This window comes from Galeopterus variegatus, unplaced genomic scaffold, assembly GCF_000696425.1.
Source record: "Galeopterus variegatus unplaced genomic scaffold, G_variegatus-3.0.2 Scaffold416, whole genome shotgun sequence".
Classification (NCBI taxonomy): domain Eukaryota; kingdom Metazoa; phylum Chordata; class Mammalia; order Dermoptera; family Cynocephalidae; genus Galeopterus; species Galeopterus variegatus.
Genome location: NW_007726527.1, coordinates 209,948 through 229,186, shown reverse-complemented (window position 1 = coordinate 229,186; position 19,239 = coordinate 209,948). Strand labels below are relative to the sequence as shown.

General features: G+C 43.0%; 1 protein-coding gene across 3 annotated transcripts in view; it reads left to right on the top strand.

The window, feature by feature from the left end:
• The window catches only part of AKAP2 (A kinase (PRKA) anchor protein 2), a 125,175-nt gene that overhangs the window by 86,674 nt on the left and 19,262 nt on the right, over positions 1 to 19,239 (top strand). Inside the window, exon 2 of one of the 3 annotated variants that reach the window (XM_008568497.1) lies at positions 2,898 to 5,316. In XM_008568497.1, coding sequence (XP_008566719.1) covers positions 3,009 to 5,316 — 2,308 coding nt within the window. In that variant the 5' untranslated portion in view covers positions 2,898 to 3,008. Of the gene's footprint in view, positions 1 to 2,897; positions 5,317 to 19,239 lie in introns of those variants that run through there. The other 2 variants (XM_008568496.1, XM_008568498.1) reach the window with 2 other exon arrangements.

The window sequence follows — 19,239 nt, the reverse complement described above, 5'->3', positions numbered from 1 at the left end:
CCCCCCCCCCCCCCCCCCCCCCCGCAGTGAGTATCCCAGAGGCAGGGAGCATCATGGATCAGAGCCTTTTGTCCTTTATACTTAAGTCTGGTAACTCAGGAACACCTGGGTGTGAGTAAGACAACCAAAGAACACCTGGGCACACATGCACAGTTACATCAGACAATAACCAAGGAATACCTGGGTGCACGTGGCAGTTATCATTTATATCAGATGCTTGGCAAGATTCTGAACCCCGAGAGGGAACCTGACCATTTACTTTCACTTTCCTTACATTTCACTCCTTCAGGGTCCCTCCCTGTACTATCTATGCATTTGGAATCTTCCGTGATGTTCCCTTAGCGAGGATAACTGACCCTTGCATTCACATAACCTCCATGGCTATTGTATGTTCTATACACCTTGAGGGCTTTCCTTGTAGCTCTACCCTTTCAGCTATATTTAGTGACAGGTCCTAAAAAGAAAAAGCTGGCAGGGTGTCTGTGTGTCCATCATTGAACACTTGAACTGTGAAGCATTTAGGAGACAGGGAAAATGCTCACATGAGAAGCCAAAAAGTGTTTTTGGAAAGTGCTGTGGAGACAAACCCAGTCACTCCTATCTCTGTGATTAGTAGCAAGAGCCCAATATAGGCAAGTTTTGCTTTTCTCTTGACTCAGACTAAGTAAACTCTAAAATGGACTTATGGCTTCCTTGGAAGTATGGGAAATACATTTTTTTTCTTAAGAAAAGGGTGTCTCCTGGAGCTTATTGTAGCTGCTGATTTCATTATGGCCCTGCAGAATAAACTTCCTGTGTGTTTAATGAATGTGTTAATAAATAAATGAACTACGTAGAATTAATTATTTGCCTTTTAGCTTCCTTTAATATTACACTTCCCTCCTTCCTCCTTGACTACTCTGAAGTGTTTTATGTTTCAGTAGAACAGTGATTTTTAACCATATTTCAGTCCCAGCAGCTTTCTACTATTTTCCAGCTTTCCCCCCACAAAGCCAAAAGGGAGAGAAGGAAAGCTCTGCTATTCCTGTGAAGAACATTAGCAGTAAATCATTTATCACTGGCCAAAAGAAGCCAGGGGTAGGGTGCCATGGGTAATCCGATTCTTACCTTAGCACACATCTCTCTTTGTCTGTTTATTCCAATAATACCTGTCCATGGAGTGGGCTAATTTTGGCCAAGGTTTAGTTTAAATCAAATGACAGCCAATAAGTTTCAGGCATTCAAATTTTCTGTAATTCTTAAAGACATACGAGTAGAAGTTACTGACAATTGCCTTACCAACAAAAGTTTAGTGACTTTAAAAGGGCAGTAAATATTCTTTGGCATTTTATCTAAAGATAAGAGTCATTAGTTAATGATGGTCTAAAATAAAGACATTAGTGATTATAAATATTAATTGTATTAAGTATCAGACTTTGACAAAGACCAGACCTGGACTGGGAGAACATCAGAGACCAGAGGTGTTGACAAAGAAGGAATATTGCCTATCACTAGAGAAGAAATATGTATTCTTGATTGATTGAAGTCTGAAGGGGAAGATGGAAAACAAAGAGTGAAGGGAGTTGGAGGGTTCATAGATAACCTTCCAGTTCATGGATAACCATGAGAGCCTTTCAACATTCCAATGTCGATGCCAGGCACATAGGATGAACTCCCACATTTTACTAGGTCTTATGAACAAATGCATAATTGTCCATTTTCCTTGGAAGCATTTTGAAACCAATCCTCTGAAAATCATCTTAAGGTGGGGTTTTAATATTATGTTCTAAGTCTTTAAAATGGTTGAAAACGTAAATGAAACTTATACCATATTGCAATTTTGCATTGTCCTGTGTCAAAAATAACCAGGCACACTATAAACGTGAGACAGGCAAACAAAGCTGACCAAGGTGTTAGTGAAATCCTTGAGGGGAACTCAAATTAAGTATATATTTTACTACTGAATTCTCTGAGATAAACCAGAGTCTTTTGGTATGAAAAAATACATTATCCTAGAATTTGAAGATTAATCTTACTAATTGCCAAGTAGCAAAATTACACAGGCTGGATAGCTGATGGAAAAATATGATGCATTTAAAAACATTAAGAAGATGCAGTTTTCTTATTTAACCACAAATTGGAGATATCACATATAAGGCATTTTAGTAACTGGAGGGGATGTGCTGCTGGGTACCAGCTTTTCAAAGCAACACTCACTCCTCAACTAAGGAGTATTGTTTTGATTCAGTGCCAGAGAACAGAACTGTGCTGTCAGTGGCTTTGGCTATGGTGTTTATAACGCACATGGTCAATTACAGCCCTGTGAGGGGCCATTGAAGGATCTACTGTTTTCCAGTGTTTTATTTTGGAAAGATTTTCCAAAAACTTTCTTGTCTACAGAATAATTGCACTACATCTGGCAGAGAATCATGTTTTTAAGAAGAAGATTTTTTCATGCCAAATAACCTTTTTTTTAATAGTTGAGGACACACAAGTGGTCCTACTATCCTGCAGTAGTTTGCTATGAAATGTTTTGGAGGACTCTGGTACAGTAACTATACCAGAGTACTTCAAAAGTTCATGGAGAGATTTGTATTACCTTGTAATTGTATTTTTTCATGAACTTTTTGAAGTACCATCGTATACTCTCACTCTTAGAAGATAAAATTTTAAAATGGGACTAGCATTTAGTCAACAACCAATACACCAAATGGAACCTGTAAATTGGAGAAGGTTAGGTACCTGATACCACAATGAAATAAATATTTAAAGGATTATTAGAAGAAGAACCTCTATTCAAAAGAACTTGTCATTGTTGTTTCAGTTTTCCTTCCTGTTATGAGTGAATTTCTCAGCATTCACATCCATCTGAGATACAGTATTTAATCCTGACTTTTGTTTTCTCTTTTTTTTTCCAGAAGCCTCCACAGCTTTCTGAAGATGATATTCGGCTAAAAAACGAGAGAGACGACTATAGAGCCAACCTCCTGGAGCCTGCTACCAGCTCTCTTTCCCCAGATCACAAAAACATGGAAATTGAGGTGTCGGTTGCAGAATGTAAAAGTGTTCCTGGAGTCACCTCTGCTCCGCATTCCATAGACCACCCCTCCCCTTTCTATTCACCCCCCCTCAATGGCCTCCTCACCGATCACCACGAATCCCTGGATAATGATGTGGCCAGAGAGATCCGCTATCTAGACGAGGTGCTAGAGGCTAACTGCTGCGATTCTGCTGTGGATGGAACTTACAACGGAACATCCTCCCCAGAGCCCGGTGCAGCGATCCTGGTGGGCAGCCTAAGCCCACCTGCCCGCGTTGCCATCCAGCCAGAACCCACTGAGAGAGCTGCTGGCCATCAGGCACCTCCTCTCACTGAGCTAGGTAAAAGTGACTCTGACACTATGGCAGAAGGGGAGAGAGCGAACGGCCACTCCCTCGACCAGTCCCGAGCGATGCTGGGGGACAGCCTGCAGGCACCCGTGAGTCCCAGCTCCTCGACTAGCTCCCAGTGCTCTTCCCGAGATGGGGAGTTCACGCTCACCACCCTGAAGAAGGAGGCCAAGTTTGAGCTGCGTGCCTTCCACGAGGACAAGAAGCCCTCCAAGCTCTTTGAGGACGACGAGCATGAGAAACAACAACACTGTGTCCGAAAAGTGAGGCCCACAGAAGAGATGCTGGAGCTGGAGAAGGAAAGGAGAGAGCTCATCCGGAGTCAGGCTGTGAAGAAGAATCCTGGCATTGCAGCCAAATGGTGGAATCCCCCCCAGGAAAAAACCATCGAGGAGCAGCTGGACGAGGAGCATCTGGAGTCGCACAAGAAGTACAAGGAGCGCAAGGAGAGAAGGGCGCAGCAGGAGCAGTTGCTGCTGCAGCAGCAGTTGCAGCAGCAGCAGCAGCAGCCCCCCCCGCAGCTCTGCACAGCCCCTGCATCCTCCCATGCGCGGTCAAGTGCGGCTGAAAATGCAAAGGAGGACATCGTCACAGAGCAGATAGATTTCTCTGCTGCTCGCAAACAGTTCCAGCTGATGGAGAATTCCAGGCAAACGGTGGCCAAGGGCCAGAGTACACCCAGGCTGTTCTCTATCAAGCCCTTCTACAGGCCTCTGGGGTCAATCAACTCGGATAAGCCACTGACCATCACGAGACCAGCTTCTGTTGGGAGACCCCTAGAAGACAGTGGTGCATCGGCAGCCAAGGGGCAGAAGGCCTCCTGCACCCTGGAGAGCCAGTCAGCGGGCGGGGGCCAGGGCAGCACAGCCCCTCAGGGGAAGGACGGGCCCTACAGTGAGCCGTCTAAGCGCGGGCCCTTATCTAAACTGTGGGCAGAGGACGGAGAGTTTACGAGTGCCCGGGCCGTCCTCACTGTGGTCAAGGATGATGACCACGGGATTTTGGATCAGTTTTCAAGATCAGTCAATGTCTCCTTGACCCAAGAGGAGCTTGACTCTGGTTTGGACGAATTGTCAGTGAGGTCCCAGGATACCACCGTCCTGGAGACCCTGTCCAACGATTTCAGCATGGACACCATCAGTGACAGCGGGGCCTCCAATGAGACAACCAATGCCCTCCAGGAAAATTCACTGGCTGATTTTTCTCTGCCCCAGACTCCCCAAACTGACAACCCCTCAGAAGGCCGAGGAGAAGGTGTCTCCAAGTCGTTTAGTGATCACGGTTTCTACTCCCCTTCCTCCATGCTGGGAGACTCTCTGTCGGTTGATGACCCTTTGGAATATCAGGCTGGTCTCCTGGTGCAGAATGCCATTCAACAAGCCATCGCCGAGCAAGCGGATACAGCTGTGTCCAAACCCAGCGAGGATGGAGCAGAACAGCAGGGCCCTGAAGTGGCTCTAGAGGAAGTGGAAACTGGGGCTTCCAGCTCAGAGAAGCCCCAGAGCATGTTCGAGCCACCGCAGGTGTCCTCTCCTGTTCAAGAGAAAAGGGATGTGTTACCAAAGATCCTGCCTGCTGAAGACAGGGCGCTCAGGGAAAGGGGTCCCTCCCAGCCACTGCCGGCCATGCAGCCCAGTGGCCCAGTCGACATGGAGGAGACCAGGCCCGAAGGGAGCTATTTCAGCAAGTACTCGGAGGCAGCTGAGCTGAGAAGCACAGCCTCCCTCCTGGCCACTCAGGAGTCCGACGTGATGGTTGGACCCTTCAAGCTGAGGTCAAGGAAGCAGCGGACTTTGTCCATGATTGAAGAAGAGATCCGAGCAGCCCAGGAAAGGGAGGAGGAGCTGAAGCGGCAGAGGCAAGTCTTGCAGAGTACGCAGAGCCCCAGGGCAAAGAACGCCCCATCCTCGCTGCCCTCCAGAACCGCGTGCTACAAAACCGCCCCAGGTAAGTGAAGTGCCTCGTCCAGAGGCAGATGCTGCAGAAATCTGCTCTTGTGGATTCCAGCTTGTGGGTTTCTGTGTGCAGCCTCCTGTGTGTGTGTCTGGATTGTGTTGCAGAGACACTGGCATGAGGATTTTGGCATTCAGGGATGTGCAACTGGAGTGTCAGATTGTCCTGTGGAAGAACCCTGTGCCTGGATGGTGTCTGCCACTTCCTGGCGGATGCACTAGCTCCTTTCTGGTCTTTCTGCTTTGGTCTTAGTTTATCACAGAGAATTATTCTTTTATTTAGAAGGGGCTGCCTCTTGGCTGAGGGAGGGGCTATTTGTGGCATAGAACCATGCAGAGTAGGCTCGTGTATGGACTGCATTTGAGTCAGTGTCTTGATGAACCTCAGTATCTGTAGATCAAACCCATCTAATTTGGGAGATAAGTTCTACTAACCCCTTCTGAGTGCTGGGTCCCTTCCCAGCAGTGATGGTCATGACTTGGTGTTGCACACTGACCCATGGAAGATGTTTTATTCCGCTTTCTGGGTGATTGGGCTCATCTTCCTGGAAGTCACCACTTTGGAATCAGGGGTGTTCTCATCCATTCTTGTTGTACAACCCATTTGGAGAAGCTGAGTTACTATAAGCAAAAGCAGGTCTTTAATCCTCTTGCAGTGTCTGGGCAGTCCCTTTTTTTTGCTATAGAAATGGTAGATTCTATTTTGTACATTCTGTACAAAGACAATACAAAGAAAGATCCCTTATAAAGAACATGAAAATTAGCGGTAATAATAGTAACAACAATAGTTACATTCTACTAAATGTTTACTGTCAAACACTGTGCTAAGTAACCATCTGATAATGGTTTATCTCATTTAGTCCTCATAACAATCTTTTAAAGTAAGCACTATTATATTCCAAATAATATTCAGATAATTATTCTGAAGCTCAAAGATACTAAGTAACTTTCCCAAGGTCATACTGCTAGTCACTGTAGATGAGATTAGGACTCAGGTCTATCTAACTCACAAATACGAGCTCTTAACCCTTCTCTGCCAGTGCTTCCCACACCTAAGTAAGCGATCATCATAGTTGCCAAGAGAGATACTTAAGAGTGCAGATTTCTGAACCCGAATGTACTGAATCAGAATCTCCCACTGTGGCATTTGGAGGTGGGAACACAGTGACATCCTTTCTTGGGTACTTTGTGTAGACAGTCTATGGTAATTAGAGTGGAAATGATTGTTGCTACCATCATGGATAGCAAGTGTGGCCTGTGGTTTTTATTTCCTGTGCAGATATGATGGCCAGTGGCTGTCTACACATCCTGCCATAGAGAAGTGCTGCTCACAGTGTGGTCCGAGTAGTCCATGAACTGTTACCTGTTCATGCTGAAATGAGTACAGACGTTGAGAGTAAGCATTTAAAAACTCTTGTAGCAATTTGATATTGTCCTGGAATTCAAATGTGGGATTTTGTATTTTACAAAAGTTTTGGTCTACAATGGATTGGGCAGGAAAACGGATCCTTCACCAGAGATAGTTTAAGGATTGCTCTAAAGTATAATTGTTGGCATTTAACTTGGTCCACGCATGTCATAATCCCATCCTGACACTTGGCTTCCATCAAGTCTATGATGATACAATCACTCTTCTTATTATTAATTTTTAAATTTTGAAACAATCTCAAACCTAAAGAAAAGTTCCCAAGTACGGTACAGATATCTTTTTATTCTGAACTATGTGAGAGTAAATTGCCAGCATGATGCCCTGTTACCCCCAGTTTTGTAGAACATCAGTCAATTTAGGTCTGTGTGATGCTTTCACACGATTACATTCAGGTTATGCAACTTTGGTAGGAATACCACAGGATCAGTGCTATATTCTCACTGTATCCAAACAGGTAGCACATGATACCAGTTTGTGCTATTCGGGGAACAGGAACTCTGATCTCTGGATATTAATTTTGGTCACTTGATTGAGGGAGTGTCTGCCAGGCTTCTGCACAGCAAAGTTACTTTTTCCTTTTGCAATTAATAAATATTTTGTGGGGAGGTACTTTGGTACTATGTAATCTCCATCCCACTCCTTGTCAATCTTTAAATCTATTAATTTATTTATCTCAGTATAGTCTCATGGATTCCTATTATATTCAATGGGTTATAATCCATTTCTTTTATTATTTTTATTTTTAATTTGTTCAGATATAGCTAATGGGAGACCTTTCATGATGACTTCTGTGTCTTTTCGAGATGTTGCCCTTATTCTTCAAGTGCTTCCTCACTTTCTGGCATCACTAGATGTTCCAATTTCATCTTGTATTTTCCCAACCCTGAAATCAGTCATTTCTCCAAAGAACACTAGTTCCTTTTAGTGGAGAACAGTATTTAGAGATCAAGATCTGGCTGCTAGGTGTGCTCATTGTTACTGGACTGTCACTGCTCCCGGATACTCTCAGTGGACAGAATTAGAGATTATACACATCTATCTGTCTGTCTGTCTTGGAAACCATGAGTTCACCCTAATACCTTTTAATTCTAATCAAACACAAGGTTCATTCACGTTTTCTCCCTTTCCATATCTGTAACCTCCTTCTTGACAACAAGGTGCCTGGTTATCTCAGTATATTTATTATTTGACCCCCCCCCCCCCCTTTATATAACCAATCTCCTGTTTTCCTCACTAAACTTGGTCTCCAACATTGCTTTCTGGGTGACCCCTGCCACCTCCCTTAACCAACACCCTCTTTACCCCACTTGGGCTTCAACAGCCTGTGCTGGGTCACTGCTGTCCCCTTCCTACCCTGCTCTGGCTCCAGCACACCCCACTGGGCTACTGTCCCCACACCCCCCGTCTTGTTCAGCCCCACCTAGTGACTTTTGGGCTGATTTGTTCAGGAATAAAAAGGAAGGAAGGAAGAAGAAGAGGAGCACAGTGCCTCTCTTAATATGGTTTTTAATTCCTTTGGGTCACAGGCCACAGAGGCAGCTGAGTGCTTGAGGCAAAGAAAACTTTTAGGGAAGGTTTTTGTACATGCTTAACAGTGACTAGCTCACTTTTTCCAAAGGTCTTTAATTTTCAGGTTTATTTTAAAGTCTTTGTGGTGGACTGGCTTGGCATAGATATGTCAGTTGAGTATCCTGTCCTGGAAAAGCATCTTCATACCACCTGATTTCAGCCTGGGTTGGGGAGCAGACTTCAAGCACATGGTGCCGAGGGGCCTGGGTAAGAGCCTGCAGTCTCACTGATGGAGGAAAGTTCTGCAGCCATCGCAGCTCCTTTTGCTCACGGGCAAGGCAGTTACCGTGGTTCTTCTGCTCTGACCAGTTATAGCTGGCTCCACCTCCTGGCCCTACCTTTGCATTATTTCATTATAGAACCTTCTCTAAAGTGCGTATGCTCAGTGGGTGTCTTAGTCTATTCAGGCAGCTAAAACAAAATACCATGGGCTGGGTAGCTTATAAACAATAGAAATGTGTTTGTCGTAGGCCTGGAGATTGGGAAGTCCATGATCGAGACGTCAGCAGATCTGGTGTTTGGAGAAAACCTGTATCCTGGTTCACAGATGGCACCTTCTCATAGTATCCTCACACAGTGGAAGGGAAGACCTCTATTATAAGGCCACTAATCTCACTGATGAGGGCTCAGCTCTCATGATCTATTCACCTCCTAAAGGCACCACCTCCTAATATCATCACACTGGTGATTAAGTTTCAACATATTAATTTTGGGGGACCACAGACATTCAGACCATAGCAACAGGTATTTTCAGTTTTCTGTACTCCATCTGTTAATTGAACCCCTTGCCATATTGCCTCCAACTTTCCTTCTAGCATGTGAACAATTGTCTCATATAAAGACATTTGATACTTCCCTCTGGATCCTCCACCTGCTGTTGTCTGTCAGGCTTCCCCACCAAGATTCAGGTTGTCTTAAAACAAGTCAGGGTCCTAATGTTTGCTCCTGGCGTCCCAGCAACTCAGTACCAATTTCCCTAGCACTTCCTCTGTGCTAATGCTGATCTTCTTTCCTGGATCCCATCCCCATAAGACTGATTTCTGTCCCTTTAGGAAGATGGTAATTCATCTATGCAACTCTGCATCTGCTCCAGTCTGGTTGTCACATTGAACACAGTCATGGTAATGACATGTGTGCATCTCATTCCTTCATGTTTATCTCTAGAACATTTAAAGTAGGTGCCAAGGCTTCCCAGAATTACAACATGGGTTGAAAGAAACTGAATGCAAAATACAATTTTCTTTTACCCATGCCTGGAAACCTTTAAAATATTACTTGGCCAGTTAGCCTCCAAGTTCATGATCAGGGAGAAAGCTGACTCATTACTCTGAGTAGCCAAATTGGACAGATTCATGGCCAAGGTCAGAATGGCTGGCTCCAACTTTGGTTTTGTGAATGGAGATACTGCTAAGTGTCTACTGCATTACTTTACGTTTCGTGCCAGAAGAAGTGACTCAGTTGGTTTGTCGCCTGACTCAGATTGATGATTCAATATTAGGTGATGAAAAATATCATTTCTAACTTTTTCTCTGGAAATCTTATGACATGCTGGAATTCTAAAACCTTAAGGCAAATGAAATCCACTGAAAGCCAAGATGTAATAAGGAGGGAAAAATCTCCTAATTCTTCCCATTGAGAATTTATCTAGACATAAACCCCATTCCCCAGGAATAGAAAAGATACTAGTTTTTGCTCCTAATTTTCTTGCCTTTAAAAGATGCAGAATGATAGGGTTTCTATTTTCAAAAGGATATAGTCATTTTCAAAGACCAGTTATTTGGAAATTTTATCTTGTTAGCTCTTATTTGACTTTTGAAGGAAGAAGGTCCTCTTCAATAGAATTTGAGTGACATTTGTTCATACAGACGTGAACCAGAAATGTAGTCCCTGGGCTCAGGGAACTCACAGTTTAGTAAGAGAAACAACATCAAACAACATGGCAATTTTATGACAGAGAGGCACAGAGACTTGTCAGAGCACAGAACAAGGAAGACCACCTCATATGGAGGGTAAGTGAAGTCTGCCTTTATTAGCAGCTACCATCTAAGCTGAGAACTGAAGGAGTAGGATTTGGGCTACGGAGGTGGGATGGTTGTCCCAGTCGGAAGGAAGAGCATCTAGAGAAGCTCGGAAGGAATAGAAAACTTGGCACACTTGAGGTATGTAAATAAGTCCAGGGTAGGTTAAAGGAAGAGATCTGAAACAAAACAAAACAAAACAACAAAACAAAAGTTGATTTGGAGCCAGACAACAAGAGACATATCAATCATGTTAAGGGTTTTAGACTTTATCCTGTGGTCAGTGGGAAGCCAGTGAGGGTTTTCCAAGGGGTAATTATCTCCACACAACTTTAAGCTGTCCTGCCTTCATCCATGAATTGATAGACTAAACGTCTTTCTGCTTTAATGTTTGCATTCCACAGGCTTTGGTTGAGCTCTTCCTATGTAGGAGAACTTCTGGAGGCATTCTGCCATCTTGACGAACGCCCTGTATGTGAGAGGCCATGCTGCCAAGAGTATGCATATGTGAGCCCTGTGCCGATGGTGCTTAGAAGCAGCAAATAAAGGAAGCACCTTGGCAGGTGCAGGAGCCTGATTTGAAAGGGTAATCCACCCACTGCTGTAAAGTGCCCTTGAGGAGAGAATTTGGGGGAGATACCGAAACATATTTTATTGAAGTTACAATTTAAGACCTTTTCAAGTGCCTTTTTAGTGCCTATATCTATTATTAGATATCCTGGTTTCACTTCCAGGTTCTCTGGCATGCTAGAGAAGCTCAGTTAAGTGATGATTAGTTTCGTTTTTTAAAATAGTTTGTTTTCATGCCAGATGTTGAATTTATCTGTCAAGTCAGATAATTTGCCCAGTGGGAAGGTGCATTATGGAGAGTGGTAAAAGAGAAGGTATAGATATTGAATCTCATAACTTGGAGTGTCTGTTCATGTGTTCTAACATGTGGGAAGATTTGATAGTTACACATCTTAGAAAAATAAAATTTACAGAGAGTGTCAAGTTCTGTTGTCAGTGTGGGTTAAGATTCCACATGGGGTAGTCATTACATTACTATAAAGATTATTAACTGGGTCTTTTTTCTTTCCCCTTTATTATCTTTAAATACCACAAAGGAAAGTTTTAGACAGAAAAAAATATTTGAGAGTGTCAGCATAGTGTTCATGAAGCAGAGCTTGGTGGCTTATTTCATGCTAAATTAGAGCCAGATGAGGCCAAGTTTCCCTTGACATGCCTTTTGTGCTCCTCAGTGGAAGACTCTGTGTCGGTGACTGACTGAAGGATTCCATCAAAGTCCCAGGCAGGAGAGGGCCCTTCCTTAGGAGTATACAGTACTTCCCTTTCCTGCAGGTAGACACTGATTGTGCAGCTTCTAGAGGCCCAGCTGGCTGTGTAGAGCTGGCTAAAGCTTCATGTGGAATGTTCTACAGATGGTATTGTCCACTACTATATTTTCTGAACATTCTCCGGTGAGACAAGTCTAATCATGGTAGCTACGACTTATCGAGACCTTAAAGCTGTGTACAATACTAGTTATTTCATGCACATTTTCTCATTTAATCTTTCCAACAGCCTTCTAAGATATAATACAAATTATCTGAATCCTCGGGGCCAGACATATCTCTAGATTCAAACTTTTTCTGAGTATAGAAAAGTCATAAAGTGTATATACTGTTATTCAGGGGAGTAATGCAGTTTGTATACTATGATTTAATACAACAGGTGGATTCTGGAGCAGCACCTTGTTATCCATTTAAATTTCTGCTGTAAAACTTAGGAAGATTTAGTTCATGAAGTGGGATAACAAAAGATGAAGAAAAACCTCATGTCAGATTTTGCTGCCAAATAAGTTATGAGAAAATTTGGTTTTCAGAACTTTTTTGGAATTTGGAATACACATAAAGGGTTGTGAACTGGTAATATTATTCCCTTTCAAATAATTAATACTAGAACCTAGAGAGATTAACTAAGTTGCCTACGGTCACTCAGCCAGGAAGTGAAAGAGGCTGGTTTCAAACCCAGGCTCATTTGTCTCCAAAATCTATATTCTTTTCCCAACCCTCTCCTGCTGTTGAGCCTGCCATATGAGGTATATAGCAACAGCTTCCCTCTCCAACCTATAGTGAATGGGCTCAGTTTCCCTCTACCCTCTCCTGTTCTCAGGCCTAACCCTGTATTTTCTTGGGTCCTTCTTGACCCTCCTTTTTGGAGCCACGTAGCTCTGGAATCCTCCACTTGGAATGACCTGGGTGTATGAGTTTCACTCTCAGAGACCATGAGACAGTGCTACACTAGTGACCGGGCTAGTTCCTTTGTGCTTTTACAACTTAATTTCAGTGCCCCAAATTGCAGTAGGCAAAATTGCTGGTGCCCTCTGAAGATCTGAGCACATAGTCCATGTCAGCCGCCTCGCCTGGCTGCTTTTGTTAGTCCTTTCTGAGAATTCATTTCCCAAGAAGAAGCTTAGCTGCCTATTCCAGAAACAGGCTCATTCCCTGAAATCTTTGAAAGAACTGGGTACTCCAGCAAAGTATCAACTCCTCAATTTGAGGACGATCAGGGTAAGTGTTTACTCCGTTAACAATATGAAGAGGTTTGGCATAGTGAGGTCAAAGCCAACCAAATTAGTTGACTGGTGGTCACTGGGCACAATGACTGTTTTCTATTCTCTTTTCCTCTTTAAAATTGATCTTTCTTCCTTGGACCAGAACTTCCCTGTATTTTATTTATCTGAACCCAGCAAATATGTTCATTTAAAAAATACATACCATTTGGAAAGGAATTGGTAAGAAAAGCCTGCATTAAAGCAGTATTTGGCAAGGAATGAGGGTATATAATAAAATCAGGACTTCTCAAATTACAGAATTCAGAGTTCTTTTGGACATCAAAGGTTTGAAAGGGCTGTGGTTAAACCTGTCAGCCTCACTCCTGAGAAATAGAGACTCCAGTCTTCTGTGGCAAGCCTATGGCCATGGCTTCTGAGCAGTAGCACTTTAGAAAAAGCAGAGCATTTCCCACCAGTTTCATCCCCTTCTGTAAGCAAGTTCTGATGTTCCTGCTAATTGTGCTGGGTCTTCTGGGGGGTGCTCATGCCTTGCTGGGGGACACTCTGTGATGTCCTGCTCCTTACTTCTGTATGGCTACTCCATGCTCCAAGTTAAGGAAGTGCCTTCCAAGGATTCAGACTCAGTCACATACAAAGAAAGATGCATAGTCTTGAGCTAACAAAGAGGAGATGAATCAAAGGGCCTAATTCTTGAAAGTTCCCTGGTAAGAAATGTGAGCTATTCAAAGTCAGACTTGGGAACAGGATGTCCCCTGCAGCTGCTGGAGTTTGGGGCAGGATATGACTGTGTCTCTTATTAGCCATAGTTACTTGCTGTGTACTTCCCTAAGGAGACTGGTATTTCAGATCCATTTGATCTTTGTGAATAAACTACTACTTAGGGGGTGAAAGTCTTAGTGGCGTTGGGGGAGAGTGTTCAGGACAGTCCAACAGAGCACCAAATAATACGTTTGGAGTTCATGTAATAATATTTTATCTCTCATGACCTTGAAAGTAAACTTAAAGGTTTCCCAAAATTTGTATGCATCTGACATCACAGGTATTACCAGTCTCTCTGTTTGTTTCCCATTACTTAAATATAAATCCATACCTGATGTAAAAAAGCTGGTGAAGGAAAATATGTACTTAAATGTGACAGTCACTTCTCTGGATTCATATCTAGAGTTCAACTGCTGACTCCACTACTTGCTAACAGTGTGACCAACTTACTTCAACCCTATAAACTTCAGTTTCCTCACCAGTGAAATGGGAATAAAATAGTACTAATCTCATAAAAAGTTAAGACAATGCCTGGTACATAGAAGGCTCCCAAGAAGAGTTATTATTGTTGTTACAATTACTGTTTGTTTTAAGAAAATGTCTAGAGAACAGTGGAATTTCTTAGCAGTTGCTCTTTTACAGCAGCTGTGGACCTGAAATAAAGAACAGAACACGCATTATAAAATTTTTCTCTTATAAAACCTGAATTCAGAAATGAGTTTTCAGTAGTCAGCTGTGATTTCAAAAACTGAAGAGTGACAAAGTCCATCATTAAGATGTATTGGGTGACAATAAAATTAGAAGTGTAACCATAAAAGTCTTTTTTTTTCTCTGTTGGGAGGAGGTAATCTTCTTCACATAGCCAAGCCCACCATGTTGGTAGCAATGTGTTTGACAAAAAGATCTTGGTGGGGGAGTTGCTATTCACCGTGATTTTCATTCTTGCTGTTTTAATTAACTGTTTTCTTTTTTGTCTTAAGCTGTGCTTCCCTGGAGAAGCAGATCTCTGTCCTTCTAGAGTTTTCATCATCTTCCAGTTGTGTTCATAGGGATAGACCCAATATCAGCAACTCATCAAAAACTGTGACTTACCTTTCAGCAATAATGTTTGACAGTTTCTCAGCCTTGGCAAGGGTATTTCTCATTTCTGAGGTTCGTTTATAATCTGAAGATTCATATCGTCTCATTCTTCTGCCCCTGGGGCCTTCAAAGGAGGAGGTGAAAGAGCAAGGGACCAGCTCTTGGTGTGTGGGTCACAGGTGGAACTGTCCAAGCCTGTGCACTCTGGGTCTGAAAAGCAGGATGCTCCCTCTAACTGAGAGGAAATAAAATTGAAAATGCAAGTCTGAGCTCATTGCTTTCTGTGACTTGTGAGTCGCTTGCAGTGTTCACAGACTCACCCAATGCTGTGTAAAGAAAGGCGGTCATTGAAGGAGGCCCAGGCCAGGCATGTCATCTGGTGGGTGTTTTTGTTTGGTTCGATTTGGTTTTTAAATGCAAGTGGGTGATGGCTTTTTTTCTTTGGGGAAATGTAGAAACAAAGGATCTTTGATTTAAGACCTCAAATTCCATACATATGGGGTATAATAATCACCAAAAGCAAAATGTTTGACCAAAATCATTCTCTAAACTTTTGGAATCCACATTCTTGGCTTTTTAGAAGTTAGACCTGTTCCTACCGAAGGAGGATTTGGGGAGTCAAGGATGACAACAGCTGTGTTCTGAGCACATGCATCCCTCTCGGGGTCCCTTGGGTGGGAGGAATTGCAGATTCTTTTCTCTGCCCCTCCACCCCCTCCCCCGTCAGCATGGCCTGCCACAGATGCCCAAGGGAAATCCATCTTGGCTTGGAAAATCCTGAAGCACAGCCAAGGCATAGCTTTCTTTCTCTAGACCAGAGAGTGGTTGGTTTAACTATTTATGATAAATAAACTAGAAACCCAAGTTTATGTTTCATAGTTTTCTTTTCCACTCATGGTGGTCATTGGCTAATTTGGAGTAAAATTCTGCTGCCCTCCTCTTAGTCTGCCTCACTATGCTACAGTCTTGTGAGCACCTATGTTGCAGGGGTGATTTTTTTTCTTTTTTCTTTTTTCTTTTTCTTCTGAAATCCCTTGTGTGTGTGCTGCTTGAGAAGAGTGGAAAAGCTTGTGGATTTGCCCAGCTCATGAAGGTTAAAGCAAGTAGGTTTATCCTCTTTTCTCAACATGGGCCAACAATATGTAAAAGAAAAATTTTCTGGTGTGTTTTATACTTTAAAATTAATTTCTGCTTATTGTAGAAAAAAGTTGGAAAATTAAGAATAAAAATAATAGTGACTCATAATCCTATACCCCTAGGGATAACCACTATGTAGTTTTTCTCCATGCATGTATGTTCATGAAAGGTAATATTGGGTTTGTACTTGTATTAGTTTCCTATTGCTGTGATGACAAATTACCACACATGTGGTAGCTTAAAACAATAAACATTTATTATCTTATAGTTCTAGAGGTCAGAAGTCTAAAATGTGTCTGCTATAGACTGAATTGTGTCTCCCACTAAATTTGTATCTTTTAAAGCCCTAACCCCCAATGTTATGGTATTTGGAGATGGGGCCTTTAGGAAGGAATTAAGTTCAGATGAGGTCACAAGAGTGGAGCCCTCATGATGGGATTAGTGCCCTTATAAGAAGAGACACTAGAGAGCTTGTTCTCTATCCAGATCATGTAAGGACAGGGAGGGAAGGTGGCTGTCTGCAAGCCAGGAAGAGAGCCCTCACCAGAAACTGACCATGTTGGCACTTTGATCTTGGACTTCTAGGCAGAACTGTGAGAAAATTTCTATTATTGAAGCTACCCATTCTCTGGTATTTTGTTACGGCAGCCTGAGCAGACTAAGACTGGGCTAAAATTAAGGTGTTGATAGGGCCGCATTCCTTCTGGAGATTCTAGGAGAGAATCCACTTCCTTCCCTTCTCTGTTCTAGAGGCTGCCTGCATTCCTTGGCTTGTGGCCCCTTCCTGCATCTGCAAAGCCAGCAGCATAGCCTCTCTAAATCTAACTCTCTGTGATCCTCCTGCTTCCCTCTTATAAGAACCCTTGTGATTACATCTGGCCCAACGGAATAATCCAGGATAGTGTTCCCATCTCAAGTCCTAAACTTAATCTCATCTGCAAAGTCCATTTTGCCAAGTAAGACAACATATTCACAGGTTTTAGGGATTTGGACTTGGATATCTTTGGGGGTGTCATTATTTTGCCATGTTTTTCCTGCCATAATACTGTTCATCATGCACTGATTGAATTTTTACCCTGTGCCATGCACTTTTGCTTTCTTTCACATAGCTGGTAAGTGGTGGATAAGTATTTGAACCCGGCAGCCTGTCTCTAGAGCCTTCACCCATAAACCCCTGCAATATATCTGCTTTTGTAACCTGTTTTTTTCTCTTAATATATTTTGAATATTTTCCCATGACCTTAACTATTCCTCTAATTTTGAGAGTCTAAAATATGACTTGTAATGGCTAAATAATACTCCATTGTCCGAATAAGCCAAAACTAATTTAACCATTCTCCTTCCTATAGGGCAGATATCTTGGTGTACTTGTTAAAAAAATATATGATGGTGAAAGTTCTTGTACATAAGCTTTGTGCTCATACTTAATTATTGGCTGAACTTGTGCCAAAGAGTTCTTTGGGAGCTAGTTCACTAGTATACACTAGAGAACGGTATTTCCCAGGCTGTTTTTCTTGAGTTATTAATAGAAATTCCATGAAGCGAGGTTCTCTGGTTAAATAAATTTGAGAAGCGCTGCACTCCCATCCTTGCATTTAGAGATTCACAATCATACTAGCACTGAAACCAGAAGTTTTCTGGTAAAGAAATCAATCTCTCTCTCTGTCTTTCCTTTCTTTAATCCAGTGTTTCCTGACCTTCCTTGACCAATGATTTTTTTTGTTGAGTTCTATCTTGGGGGAAGAAAATGCTAAGCTAATACACAGCTAAGTTAATAGGATATGATTTTAGAAACGCAGCCTTGGAATCAACCCAGTCAACTGAAGCTGCCCCCAAATACCTTCAAAAGCTTAAGTCTAAAATCACTCTAGATGGAATAGTTTGAACAAAATCATGTTTATGAAATAACCTCAAAAAATGTTTCCTATCCTCCACTCAGAATTCCAGTCTAATTTTGTTCTGTTGGTTCCTTATGTCTGTTGTAGAGGTCATGTTGCACCTGCTCCCTGCTCTGTAAATGTCAGGCCCGGCCTTCGGCTAAGACCAACACAGGTCTGCCTTGAGGTCCCACATGGCACTGTGTTCACATTGTTTCCCAGAGACGGTGACTGTGGTCCTTCAAGTGAGCTGTTTGGTAGAGTGTTCAGTCCAGGTGAGAAATTGGATGGCAGGATGTTAGTCATTGAAAATGGAGGCCACTTTCCAGGTGTCATCAGCTATTAAATCATCCCACCAGGTGAATAAACAGATAGGAGAGCAAGGTTTGATGGGGCCAGCAGGGAGGGAACCTGGGGTTACTGGGAAAGTGCTAGGAGAGGCGCACACCAGAGCAATGAAAAATGAGCATCAAAGATAATCATCACTGTTCAAGGATCCTCACGGGGTATGTCTTCCCTGCCAAGGAACTTCAAGGGGCTGTATGGGGCCATAGACAAGGATGTGATTGACCTCTCAGGCCTGTGCACAGACCGTTTGCATCACATTCATGTGTGATCACTGAGGCCCAACCAGTGCTGTTGTCTTCAGTGTCCACTACTAGGGGAAGAGTCTCCGAAGTTTTTTCATTATCCTGATTGCCACAGAGAACTGTTGGCTGCAAACTCAGGACCTCTGAGAAAGACATCGGGTGTGGAGCAGGTTCCTCCCCAGCTTTTTGGCAGTTGGGGTGATTCCTAAGATGGTACACAGAACTCCAGTGCGTGGATTGGACCATACTAGGGGGAGAATGGTCCAAGATTACAGGGCCCAGCAGAACGGGCTGGCTAAGCTCACTTCTCCAATACTGACCAAGGTGATGGCCAGAAGTCCAGGGATGAGGTGCAGCATCTCTTTTCTCTGGGGACCTGTGACAACCCCTCCTGAGGCTCTGATATGGGCTTGGTTATCCGAAGCCTCCTGAAACCTGCTCAAAGACTATTCTCAGACACCTTCTCTTTGGGAGCCGCTGCTCCAGACCTGCTAAGCCAGCCTTTCTTTCCCATTACCCATGTGACCTCTAGTGGCTATAACTGGTAAAACTGGCTCTAGGGATGGGTTTTATTTTGCTAGAATAACAAGGAATAAGCAGGAAATGTTTTTAATGTTTAATAGTTGACCACTTCTCTAAAGCAACCCTTCACCCTCTTTACAATTCTCCTTCAGCATACATCCTATCATATACAATGAGGTCATAGTCAATGGGGGGTTTGGGTTCCAGACTAACTCTGATTGTTACTATCCAAGCCCCCATGGTCTAAGCCATTTCCAGGTGTCTTTACTTCCATGCTAACTTTATCACAGGGTTGTAAGGATCAAATGACATGAAGGCTATAAATGAACTGCCACATACATGTGCTCGTTATTACTGTGAAGCCACTGAGTCTGTGATTT